This window comes from Mobula hypostoma, chromosome 6, assembly GCF_963921235.1.
Source record: "Mobula hypostoma chromosome 6, sMobHyp1.1, whole genome shotgun sequence".
Lineage (NCBI taxonomy): Eukaryota > Metazoa > Chordata > Chondrichthyes > Myliobatiformes > Myliobatidae > Mobula > Mobula hypostoma.
The window spans coordinates 129264156-129278114 of NC_086102.1; the positions used below are offsets into that span (position 1 = coordinate 129264156).

Consider the following 13959-nt stretch of genomic DNA (forward strand, 5'->3'; position numbering starts at 1 on the left):
TGGCTGTGTCACTTTATCTAGACGAGCATTGAAGGGTCACCTCACAAAATGGGGTCTTTAAGTAACTGAGTGCAGTCTGTATTTGGGGTGAGAGGCAGCTGCCATCCTGAAGCAACCGACTGCTGAGCATCAGGGTTGGTGTGAAGGCTACGTCCTGATGCATCTCTGAACTGAGAGCTCAGGGTGCAGGGCCATCAGAGGAGTAAGTGTCAGATGATCATGATCATGAAAATGGGGTACTGTGGGAAGCCATGCTTCATTTTGCAGGCTTTTCCTTTATTTCCTCTGGACACCTCATTTCACTTGTGCGCAGATGTGAGGCCGACTCACTCTGACAGTCAAGGTCGCATGGCAAGGAAAAAGTGATCGACATTCCACCAATTGATCCGATTTTGTGACGTTGAGTTAATATCAACTATCAGGCAGGAAGATTTCATTTGTTCTCATAATAATGATTTAGGATCATTCAGATTGACTCGTGAGGGCAGGCCAGTTCAAAGCCTCATCCAATGGGCAGCATCTCTGACTACGCAACATGGTCTCTGTACTGCAATGGGGCATTATTCCCAATGGGAAGAAAGTGTAACACCCTAATGGCAAGGTAAGAGCCCTATCATTGCTGTCTCCATAATAGGAATCCATATTCTAACATTGCAGTAAAGGCAGCAGGGCAAGATGGAACCAGTCATTTTGCCAGCAAATCAAACTGAACACATTTTGCATTTGAGAGGAACAGCCAATGAACATATACAGTACTCTGTTTAATGTGATGTAATATTCCACAATTCACTCTAGGTTACAAATTTCCTATTGCTTACATTCTCTGAGAAACTTTGCCCAGTTGTGTTTGGTATCTTTAAACCTGGAATCAAGATTACAATAGGCTTGTAGAAAACTTAGCACTAAAACAAACGTTATTGTCTATAAAGCTATAAACTAATCAAGCAATTTTAATCATTTCATTAAAGATTGCACGATTGCTTTGAGTTCACCTGAAGCTAGAAGAGGATAGAGACAGATTAATTGACTGGACAATGATATTGCAAAAGGTATACGAGGGGTGATTGATAAGTTCGTGGCCTAAGGTAGAAGGAGTCAATCTTAGAAAACAGCTCATTTAGTTTTCAACATAGTCCCCACCAACATTAAAAATTTAGTCCAGCGGTTCTGGAGCATACGGATCCCTTCTTTGTAGAAGTCAGTGTCTTGGACCTCCAGAAAGTGGTCCACAGCAGGGGTGATTGATAAGTTCGTGGCCCAAGGTAGAAGGAGACGAGTTATACAGCTCTCGTTACGTGCACGTGCAGTTCAACTCTTTGAGTGATTATGCAGGAAGTTTGAAGTTAATAGCTCATCTCCTTCTACTTTAGGCCACAAACTTATCAATCACCCCTGCTGTGGACCACTTTCTGGAGGTCCAAGATGCCGACTCCTACAAAGAAGGGATCCGTATGCTCCACAACCGCTGGACTAAGTGTGTAAATGTAGGAAAAATAAATGTGCTAGGTTTTCTAAAATTGACTCCTTCTTCCTTAGGCCACAAATTTATCAATCACCCCTCGTACGATGCAAGAAAATGTGTGACTGTCCAGTTTGACAGGATTTTTTTGGTAAAAATGCATATCATTTAAATGGCGATGGATTGCGGAGCTCTGAGATGCAAAGGGGTCTAGGTGTCCTCGTGCATCATTCATAAAAATTTATTAAGCAGATAAGGCAAATATTTAAAAGCTAACAGAACGGTATTGCTTATTGCAAGGGCAGTGTGGGGGTTATGGTGTTGTTGTGGACTGAGAAATGGAGAATATTGCTTATTTTTCCCAGAATACATTGTGTTGGAGCACTTTGCTGATGATTTCTTGTTAGGAGTGCATTAATGCCTTAAATAAGAATCTCTGTTGAGAAGAGAACTCATTAACATAACTACAGTCCAGGTAGATAGATAGATAGATATACTTTATTGATCCCGAGGGAAATTGGGTTTCGTTACAGCCGCACCAACCAAGAATAGAACATAAATATAGCCATACAAAAACCACAAACAATCAAACAACAATATGCAAACTATGCCAGATGGAAATAAGTCCAGGACCAGCCTATTGGCTCAGGGTGTCTGACCCTCCACGGGAGGAGCTGCAAAGTTCAATGGCCACAGGCAGGAACAACCTCCCGTGACGTCCAGTGTTGTATCTCGGTGGAATATGGCCGGAGTCCAACGGCAAAAAGTTCAATATCCGGTCTACAAACACGTTCCTTGATCGTAATATCACCAGGATTGCACCATCCGTTGTTAACCAGAACAGTAAGCCCTCAACTCCTTTACGCTTACCGCTCTCAGTGCACTTCCGGTCAGCCCGAATGGTCTGGAAGCCCTCCATGGCAAAGTTTTGATTGGGTATGTCCTCGTGCAGTCCCGTTTCAGTAAAACACATAACACTGCACTCCCGAAATGTTCTCTGATTCCTGGCTAGCGCGGTCAACTCATCCATTTTATTACCCACCAAACTCCTCTTCTCCATAAGTCTCTGTTGTCTCGACCCGGTCCTCTTTCCTCGCTTTTGTGATCCCCCTCTGCATCTTCTGTGTGTTTTTCTCCAGATTTCAGCAGGGGTGTCCGCCGCTCTGTTCGCTAAACGGGCCGGCATAAGCGCAATCAGCTGGTCCCTGGAATAAACAATGCGACCATACTGCTGCCCCGCTAATGAGCTTTTGCCATTAGTGGGGCAACAGTAATAATGATACTTATTGCCGTTGACAACTACGGAGGCCAAGTCATTGGATACAGTTAAAGCGGAGGTTGATTAGTACAAGCATCAAAGCTTACAAGGAAAAGCAGGAGAATGGGGCTGAGAGGGAAAATAAATCAGCCGTGATTGAATAGTGGAGTAGACTACATGGGCCAAACGAACTAATTCTGCTCTATGTCTTATGGTCTTATAGCAGCATTTTGTGTTTCACCAGTATCTCAAACAATATGAAACATCTGAAGGAGCTTCACAGCAGCAGTTATAAACATCAGCCCTCACTGAGCTGTTGGTAGGTATTCAGGTGGGACTCCAAAAGCTGGCAGGAAGGGAGGCTAAGGGAAAGACAAGAGAAGGGGAGAGTGGCATTTTGAGAGAGAAATGCAAAGCAGAACTTGGATGTTGGAGGTATAGCTACAAATGGAAGGGGGCGGAATGTGAAAATTATGATTTGAGTCTGCCATATGACAGTGGGGGAAAGTTTTGGGCTTCGGACAATCAGATGCCCTGGAGAAGCCTCATCTTAAGAAGGCTCTTCAGTCAAGTTTGTTCTTCCTGTGGCCCTTCACTTTTCGTAGGCAGACTAAGCAGCACTTGGTCACTAGGTAGACAAATAATAAGGTCACAGCAAGAAGGGTGCCGATGACATCCAAACAATGGAACTGGATCCAATTCAGATCTTGAGCTGCAGTCTGCAAATGTTTGGCACCTCTGTGCTTCATTACAAACTCAACCCAATGGACAGAGAGCTCCAGTGGGTTGAACGGGTGATCCTTGTGCAGCGAAGACAGCTTCATCATGGTTTCCTTGTACCTGAAACATAAAGTTATTGCACTGTTAAGACAATGGTTCCTACTGAAGATCTCTCAGAACCAGATGTAATCAGTCCTTGAAGCAAGAAGACCTCTTTGGATCTAACCAACGAATGCAGCATTATTGATGGCATTACTGATCCTGGTACTGCAGTTATAATTCAGTCCGGATACCACACTCATCAAACTAATACTACAATTGTAGATATAGCATAAGTAAAAAAAGGAATTTAGACTCAAAATCTGCCACAAGAAGTCCATTTCCATATCTCTTCCAGGGCCTTCCACCAATTCAACATTTCCCAGCTCATCTTCTCACCATGGACATGAAGTCCCTTCTCACCACCACCTCCTCGTGTGATGTTCTGCAAATCTGAGTTTTGTACAACAGGAGGAAAGTTCTTTGTTCATGGACTACTCAAGTGACTCCCCTTATCACTTATTCCAGTACAATGATGACTATATCACTGCTGCTTTCTGTTCTCAATCCACACTCACAATTTTATTCCAATTTTCATCATTCACCTGTTCCATCTTCAGCTCAATTCTCTTTCATATTTCTCTCTCTCTTTTTAGTGGTTGGTTTCAACGATAAGCCGGCAGACTGCAAGGTTAGTCTAATGAAAAAGTCTTCCTCCCACTTTTGGTAAAGCTTTTCCACTTTCTTTGTCTCCACTGTGCCCATTTTGAAAAGGTTACCTACCTACCTGCACTAATCCCATTTTACTCACCCCATGTTCGCATCAGCTCTCCCAGATTCTGCCACTCATCAATTTACATGGCAGTTAATCTACCAACCCCTTCGCATCTTTGGGATACAGGAGGAAACCAAATCATCCAAGGTTAATCTATATGGTCGCATGTGCAACTCCACACTGCTGGCACCCGAGGTCAGGATTGAACCCAGGTTGCTGGAGCTAGGAATTCCTCAACCAGCTGCATCACTCTACTGTTCGATGTGTTTTCTTGTAGCTGTATTGAAATGAATAAATGAGTGATGGTATCACTGTGCTCTAGTAAGAATTCAGAAGAATCAACAATGCTTTAGTAATGAAGATGGGATGCAGTGGATTCCACTTAATCGGGCCATCAGTTAATTGGAGCAGCAACATATTTGGCACAACTCATAAATAACAAGAATTAATTAAGAAAATAGCTGGGATTTGGGACTGTGGAACAATGCCACTTAATTGGGGCAGATGACTGTTGCCAAACGTTTTCTAACTAGCTTCAGTTGTGTGCACTTGTGTAGCCACTAGACACTAAACCGTGCTTAGAATGAACAGTTTTTAAATAGCGTCACTTGCGTGTTTGTGTTCAAAAAGCAGTGATTTTTCTCTCTGATGGTTGGAGACTAATAAACAGTATAACAATTCAGAACTGCTTTGCTCACTGTAGTTTCAAGCATTCAGGCTTGGAGGTACAAGAAATGGCTGGGAGAGAAAATGAAATAATTTCACTCCTTCAATAAGTTAGAAAGAATCTGACGGTATTAACAATCATCTTGAATGTTACCATTAAAATGAAGATTTGGAGGGTACTTTTGTCCAAAGCAATGAATGGAGGCAGTGCACTATCTGCTCTGGGTGTCTGTATTGATTTTGTTCATTTACAGTCAATCAAAAGAACACATTAGCGTACATGAATGAATTTGTTGATCAGTAACTATTTGGAATTAATACACAGCTTTATAGTACATACTGTAATAGTTTTGGATGTTCTAATTTATTATGTATTTCATTTAAATACATAATTTGTTCTTCAGTTAAACAGTAGTTTGTCTTTTTTTATACTTTTTTGCCTATTTCCGTGACACTTCAGCTAACTGGGCCAGAATGCACTGGTTCTGATGCGTCTCAATTAACAGGAATCTGCTGTATTTAGAAATTCCTTTAGAAAGTCGCGTAAAATAAGACACATAAAATTGTAAAATTGTGGCAATAACTGCAAAACTAAGTTATATTGGAAAGCTATTGACAATAAAGTCAAAGGTGGATTTAATGTTTACTTCGAGCACTTGGCATGTTCTTGTACATTGTAGAGGCTATGCATGAAAATGCTGAAAAACAAAATGTGCTGAGTGGAGGGAAGTGATATTCCTAGCAGAGACTAACATTTATGCACCACAGGGAACTTGTTGGCACTATGAATGCAGTGGACATCCATTTGGAAAGATTGTTGAGAGCACATTGCAATCCAGAAATATCCAAATAACTTCAGTGCTCATAACCAGATGCCAGAGGAAACAACTGGGGATCACATTGTCAATCTGAAGATTTTAGTCATCCATTGTAATTCCAACAAGGTATTGGGTCACAGGTCAGTGTTAGGATTAAGTGATGAACAGATTCAGGCTAAACTCTTTATCCCTTAACTTTACTATTCAGAAGGCAACAAGAACTGCTGTTACAATTGAAATAAGACAAGACATGAAGCAAGTGTTTTGCTCAATGGCATTAAAGGCAGTTTTGGCAGGAACTCAGGTAACCATGGCAACCTGAGAGTCTGGAAAACCGCAGATCATATGAGTGCTTCAGACAGATTATCAAAAAAGTTACAAAACTTTTGTCTGCCTATAAAATCAGATTGGTGTTATAAATGTAATAGGTTTGAACTCCTGGCACTAGCTTGTAAAAGCCCACCAAGCATGGCTGACACAGGATACCAAAGTCTAGAGTTTACTCAGAGTCCAGGCAAACAAAACAAATAGCAGAAATAAAGACTTTGTTGGTTTTAAGCTCTATATCTTAATGAGTAATGAGTGATATTCAGCAGCCAGATCAGTTGTACTTACAGTGCACTATAACATCTTCCACCTTACTGCAATCTTCTTTCTGTCCCTTCCATTTCCCCTGCCTTTGTACATCCTTAACACATGTATCTACTGTAACACTTTGCAGATCGAACCAACCTGAAATGTGTACAGATTGTCAGGGGATTGTTGATAATAAATTTGATCCCAGATGTGATGTGGGAGACACAGTTCACATTATATTTCATTGTATTTCATGTGGGTATCCTGGATTTCTGGCAAACATTTGACCAAGACAAAGTAGAAGAGAAAGGGAGAGGGCAAGGTTAACAGAGTGAGATCACTCATCTAAGTTGAATCAGTGAGCTAGACAAGTAGGGGACAACCATCAAAGTTAATTTCTGGCAACAGAATCACTGAGATCCAGACAAAAAAGATTTGATTATGACTTTTCATGCTCAAACCTTGTGTGTTTATGGGACAGCCCAAGGGAGGAAGAGAAATGGAAGTAACTGGGAAATAACAAAAACAAGGGTTCCAAGCTAAAGGTCACAGTAAGTGAGAGCCTTTATAAGGATCTGTCTGAAGTCATGAGAAAGTTCCTCTGAACACATCACGTAGAGTGACTGTAGCCAACTTACATTGCAGGAGTAAGAGACATTTTTCCTGCACTAAATTCAAAAGATGTGAAGGCAGAACAATTAGCTTTCCCTACACATTGATCACACTGGCTGTCACATTTGTTTGGACTTAGTCTGATCTTAATCTCAGTGATAACTGGCATGAATTAAATGATTTTGTGCTTTCAAGCATGGCAGACTAATATGAAAAATGCAATATAAGTAAACCCAAATCTGGAAAAGTGCGTGATACCAAAGGAGAAATGAAGAACCTCATCTCCCACAGGCAATAAATGTGAAATGAAGGGTGCCCCTGGGAACGTGAGCGTTTTTGTGAGAGTCATAGTCCGCGATTGTAGAGCAATTGTTTTTTCTTATTAGTATTGGGTCTTTGATTAAAGAATGGAAACTGGGAAAGAGGGCTGCTGAAATTCTAGTTGATATGTGGGTATGTAAATGCATGTGTTTGCATGAGTGATTACATATAGCATTCCTTTGTTTTAAAGTCTTACCATAGTAAAATCACATACAACATAGAACAGGACCTTGAACTCATGGTACCCATGCCAACCAAAGTACTAATTCCAGCACTTGGCCCTTAGCCTATTGAAGTTAGCTTAAAGTGGGGTCGGTTAAGTTTTTCCATTGTTTAGCCTGTTTAAAATTTGAGTGCAAATTATATTTTGGATAGGAATTGATTAAAAGTACAGGATCACTCAGTGGCTTTTAAAATGTTGATGAAATATGGCAACTTGCCAAGTGTGAGGTTTGTGTAAATCAGGCTGAAGCATGTTGCAATTAGGAAAGAGGCAGTGTTGCAACTTTTGAAAAACATAAAGATAGGTAAGTGCCCAGGTCCGACAGGATATATCCCAGGTTACTACAGGAAGTGAGGAATGAGATTGCAGCACCTTTGCTGATGATCTTTGTGGCCTCACTGGCCACAGGAGCAGTACCAGAAGACGGTATAAAAAATGGAAGATGTCATTCCGTTGTTGAAGAAAGATAATAGGGATAATAATGGGAATGACAGACTACCAAGTCTTACATTAGTATTGTCAAACTATTGGAGAAGATTTTCAGAGATAGGAATTATGAGCTTTGGAGAAACATTGTCAGTTTAGGGATAGTTAGAATGGCTTTGTGAGGGGTAGGTCATGCTTCATGAGCCTGACTGACTTTTTCGAAGAAGTGATAAAATTGATGAAGGTAGACCCTTGGATGTGGTGTATATGGATTTTAGTAAGGTGTTCAACAAGATTTCCCATCATAAAGTCAGAAGGCATGCGATCCAGGCAAACTTGGCTGAATGGATTTGGAACTGGCTTGCCCATAGAAGGCAGAGGGTGGTAGACAGTGCATATTCTGCCTGGTGTTCCACAGGGATTTGTTCTGACACCCTTTTTTAAAGTCATTTTTATAAATAACTTAGATGAGGTAGTGGAAAGGGGTGGGGGTTACTAAGTTTGCAGATGACATGAAGGCCAATGGTGTGGATAGTGGAGAAAGTTACCAATGTGACATTGACAAGGTGCAGAGCTGGGCTGAGATGTGGCAGATGGCATTCAATCCAGAAAAGTGTGAAGTGATGCACTTTGGAAGGCAAAACTTGAAGGCAGAGTGGACAGTTAATGGCAGGATTCTTAGCAGTATGGGGAACAGAGGGATTTTGGGGTTCAGTTCCATAGATCCTTCAAAGTTACAGCACAAGTTGAGAGGGTGGTTAAGAGTGTGTATGGTGTTTTAGCCTTTAACTAGTAGGGGAATTGAGTTCAAGAGTCGTGAGATAATGCTGCAGCTCTCTAAAACTGCTCAGGCAACACTTGGAGTGATGTGTTCAATTCTGGTTGCCTCATTATAGGAGCCTTTAGAGAGGGCACAGGGGAGATTTACCGGGATGCTCTCTAGATTGGAGAACATCTCCTATGAGGAAAGATTGAGCAAGCTGGTGCTTTTCTCTTTGGAGCAGAGAAGATAAAGGCAATCAGATAAGAGTGTATAATAGTGGTCACCAACTTTTTTAAGCCCAAGATCCCCTACCTCGACCTCAGTGAAAGGCAAGATCTACCTACTAAATTGTTTAGAGAAAAAACAGCTCAGATTGTACTTCCAATTTGAGGCCTTTTATTTGGGCGAATTGTATTTGAATTACACAAAACACTTTTGTCAAACTTTCAAATTAATTCAAACAAGAAAACACTGTAACTAGCATATCAAACAGGCCATAGTTGTCTTTCTTTAAGAATATTACAATACTTCACACCTTTAATTCTAAGTTTCATTATTTAATTTTATTTCAACACCAAAAATAAATGAATAAAAATTGACTGTTGCACTCAGTGTGATGACTGGGGCTGAATACTTTCTGCTAGTTCCCTGAAATTTGGCTCATAACTAGAGACAGCCAGTCTGAGACAGTCTGTGAGGTGTAGGGTTGCCAACTGTCCTGTATTTCCCCCGTTAAGATAGAACGTTCCTATGAAAACTTTCGTGCTGAAATAGTTTACGCCGAAGAAGCAATTACCATTAACTTATATGGAAAAAAATTTTGAGCATTCCCAGACCCGAAAAAATAACCTACCAAATCATACCAAATAACACATAAAACCTAAAATAACACTAACATATACTAAAAGCAGGAATGATATGATAAATACACAGCCTATATAAAGTAGAAATAATGAAAATTAAGCCAAAACCGATTTGTGGGGTTAAAACAAAATCGGCACATACACGCATGCGGACACAGGTACCCGCGCAAAGCTTCATGGTCATGGTAGTCTTTCTCAGGGTAAACACAAACGTCCCAGGATTTGACTGCTACTTTTGTCCCTTATTTGGGAGTGAGAAAGTTGGCAACCCTAGTGAGGTGTCTGTCAGTAAGTCAGCTCCTGTACATAGATTTAATCATTTTCATCTGTGAAAATGAAATTTCACGTAGCTAAATTGACCCGAAGTAGGCACTGACTTATAGTGCTATAAAACTAACACACACACCGTGCATTGCTCGGCCCCATCAGTAGTAATTGCCACCAGTTTATGAATGAGGATGTCATTTTCACGGACATATTTTTTTATACTCATTGTAAATATCCTCACCTCTCGTTCTTTCCTTTAATTGCAAAAGAGTGAGGAAGTCCTCCTTTGTTGTAAAATTCTGGAAAGCCATTCTGACAAAAACAACAAGCTGAGCTGTTTGCATTACATCCAGGGAGTCATCGAACTGTAGTGAAAAGTATCCACGTCCTCTGACAATGACTCTACCCTCCTTGTCACTGTTGCAGGGCCAAGCGGTATATTATGTATTGCGGTTGTGATGCCGTTTTTGTTTTTAAAGTCATTAAAAACAGTCTCTGCGGTAATGACCATTGCTTCCTTGAATAAATCGCCATCTGTAAAAGGCTTCTTGTGTTCAGCCAAAAGGTGACTTACACAAAATGATGCTTCAATAGCAGCCTTATTTTGAGCAGCATGTTTTGTGGAAAACGATTGCTGGGCCTTCAACCCCGATTTCAGCTCAACTTTCCAGGCACGAATTGCGCTCTCTGGGGAGTAGGTGTCTTTACGTTTCTGGTGGTTGGTGTTGTGGTTCCGCTCCAGATTCCCTCTTTTAGTCAGTGCTTGTGTTTGGTGCCACAACATACATACACACTTGTCTTTCACCAAGGTAAACAGAAATTCCTCTTCCCATTCTGGATGGAATTTATATGTTTTCGCCTTCTTTCATGGAGCCTCCGCTTTGCTATCAGGGTATCGCGAGCTAGTGCCAATTGCGTCGCCTCTGATCTGAGCCGACATTCACCTAATTAATTAGATTGTTTATTTCGGATGCACTCCCGCATGCTTCGCGGCCCGGAGGTTGGGGACCACTGCCGTATATTGATGTCTGTGACAGTCTGTACTCTTATCTAATCTGATTGGTCACTTTGACGCAGCACAGGCTACGCTGAAAACGCGGTGCACGGCGGGGGAGCTACACACATGCGCACTGGGCAGAAAGAACGGAACTAAACCCCCGTAACCCGGAAACAATCTCTCTTTACAAACAGCTTTTTAACGAAAATATTGCTATATTACCATTATCCTAATTAGTATTACTTTGATAATGCTCACATTTCAACAGTATTTGTGTATTTATTTTTGACTTTTCTTCGGGATCTACTGGGAAAGTCTCAAAGATCGACCAGTCGATCGCGATCGATGGGTTGGCGACCCCTAGTGTATAAGATAATATGAGGTATGGATAGAGTGGACAGCCAGCACCTTTTGCCTGGGGCGGCAAAGGCTAATACAAGAGGACATACCTTTAAGTTGATTGGAGCAGAGTATGGCGGGGGACGGGGATGTCAGACAATTTTTTTTACACAAAGAGTGGTGACTGCATGGAACACACTGTTGGGTGTGGTGGTTCAGGCAGGTACTCTAGGGGCATTTAAGTCACTCTTAGATAAGCGCATGGACGAAAGAAAAATGGAGGACTATCTTGGAGGGAAGGATTAGATTGATCTTGGAGTAGGTTGAAAAGCCGGCAAAACATTGTGGTCGAAAGAGCCTGCACTGTGCTATATTGTTCTGTGTTCAATGTTCGGACTTCAGAGATAGAGGCTGTTAGTCTACCGTAGTAAACAAGAGAAAATCTGCAGATTCTGCCGATCCAAGCAACACACACAAAATGCTGGAGGAATTCAGCAGGCCAGGCAGCACTATGCAAAAGGATACAGTCGATATGTTGGACTGAAACCCTTCATCAGGAATGTAACCTTCTAACTTTGCCTTGATCGTTGGCAGTGCTATGCAACCTTGAAATGTCTGGTTTCAAATTAATTTTGCTTAAGGACAACTTTCTTTTAATGTGATTACATTTTATCTTACTTCATGCAGTCTGTGTTATAATATTTGGAATTGCACAGTGTTGAAATGCACATTCACCAATGCATAATTTAATTCATTCAATGCACATAAGAGGTCCGTTCTGGAAGGACTTCTCCCACATCCAGATTCAGGCTTTAGCAACTAAGAAGAAATCATACACCTGAATTGGGGATTAAAGCATCCAATTAACACAAGATGAATGAGAAGATAAGATAAGGGAAAACTTTATGCTTTTCCAACTTGCATAAAAAGTACAAGTTGTATAAAAAATACAGCGTGGGTCTTGATACACTCAGTGGCCACTTTATTAGGTACACCTGTACACCTGCTCAATAATGCAAATATCTAATCAGCTAACCATGTGACAACGACTCAATGCATAAAAGCATGCAGACATGGACAAAAGGTCCTGTTGATGTTCAAACCAAACATCAGAATAGGGAAGAAATGTGATGTAAGAAACTTTGACCATGGAATAATTGTTAGTGTCAGATAGGTTGATTTGGGTATCTCAGAAACTGCTGAACTCCTGGGACTTTTACACACAACACACACAACAGTCTCTGCTGTTTACAAAGAATGGTGCAAAAAAAAAAGAATATCATGAAGGTGGCAGTTTAGTGGGCAAAAACATCTTGTTAATGAGAGAGGTCAGAGGAGAAAAGCCAGACTGGTTCAAGTTGAGAGGATGGTGACAGTAACTCAAGTAGAAACATGCTACAACAGTGGTGTCCAGAAGAGCATCACGTTGAACCTTGAAGTGGATCATCTGCAGCAGAAGTAGACCATGAACATATAATCAGTGGTCACGTTAATAGGTACAAGAGGAACCTAATAAAGTGGCCACAGAGTGTATGTTAAAGATAGAAACTCTATAACAAGCTTGTGTGAAGCTTTTTTCACAACAACCAGAAATATCTGCTCTATTTGATGTTTTCAAGGCAGGCACGAAGACTTTGAAGTTTTCATGTAGCTGAAAGTTGTGAGAATGTCACTTACTTGGTATCATTGATAACATTTGTAATTGCTTCCACGAGATCTTGGGAGTTAATATCTTGCAAAGACAAACCAATCCCTGCCCCTTGATGTATCATATGCAGCATGTTTTCTCGCTGATCTCCAAATAGAGGAATGATAACCATCGGTACAGCAGCGCAGATCGCCTCATAGATTCCATGTGTCCCTCCGTGAGTCAGGAAAGCTCGAGTTTTGGGATGTGCTAGTACGCAGAACAATGGAAAACAAGAAATTAATCCATCATTCCCTAATCAACCTTGAATCCCCCTCCTTCAGCAATGTGCTGCAGAAGAAGAGCTTCCAGTGTTAACACCCCAAAGCAATTTTCTTGTGAAACTGGATTGTGAGAAACTACTAGCAGAGTTTATGACTACACTTGAAAATTACAGCCTAACTTCTCAAGAGTGAAGGTAATACTACTTGGACACATTGAAAGTGGGCAAAATTTGAAAAACGCTTCCAGAAATGATAACTGATACGTACACTGGACAACAAAGATTTTGCTTCCTGAATACCTTTATATGTATCTTATGAATTTTGGGCAACTGATCATGAAAATCACCATGAAATTTCCCTATCACACGCCATTTTTAAAACAAACTTATGTTTATTATTTCAATTCATAATTCAAGTCAATTAAAATATTGCCTACAATGTAACCTGGAAAGTTTCCTATCTTGTCCAGGCATGCTTGGGCGGTGTGGCTGCTGCATGACAGGACAGGTTTTAGTAATAATTACTGGGTTCAGGACTGTAAGGATGGAATTTGCTATCACCAGGCACAAAAATTTTTATGAAGGATTTTAATATTTGAGACAGATGCTTCCCAGAATAACTGATGCCAAGATTAAGGAAAGCATTTTTGTTGGTCCACAAATCAGACAGACAATTCAAAGAATTTCTAGTGGGACCGGAGAAAATCACATGGAAGGCATTCAAGGAAGTTATTGAAATTTTTCTCGGCATCTACAGAGCACCAAAGTACATGCAGCTGGTTGAAAACATGCTTCAAGCATATAAAACCATGAAATACAACATGTCATTAAAGATTCAATTTCTGTATTTAGACTTCTTCCCTGCAGATCTTGGTGCTGTTAGTGACGAGCATGGTGAAAGGTTTCACCAGGACATTGCAGTCATAG

General features: G+C 40.9%; 1 protein-coding gene across 1 annotated transcript in view; it reads right to left on the reverse strand.

The window, feature by feature from the left end:
• Window positions 1–1489: 1489 nt before the first annotated feature.
• LOC134348394 (UDP-glucuronosyltransferase 1A1-like) overlaps window positions 1490–13959 on the reverse strand; it is a 29870-nt gene continuing 17400 nt past the window's right edge. Inside the window, exons 4-5 of the mRNA XM_063051693.1 lie at window positions 12800–13019; window positions 1490–3557 (exon numbers count right to left, since the gene is read on the reverse strand). Of these exons, the coding sequence (XP_062907763.1) occupies window positions 3281–3557; window positions 12800–13019 (497 nt within the window). The 3' untranslated portion in view covers window positions 1490–3280. The remainder of the gene's footprint in view (window positions 3558–12799; window positions 13020–13959) is intronic.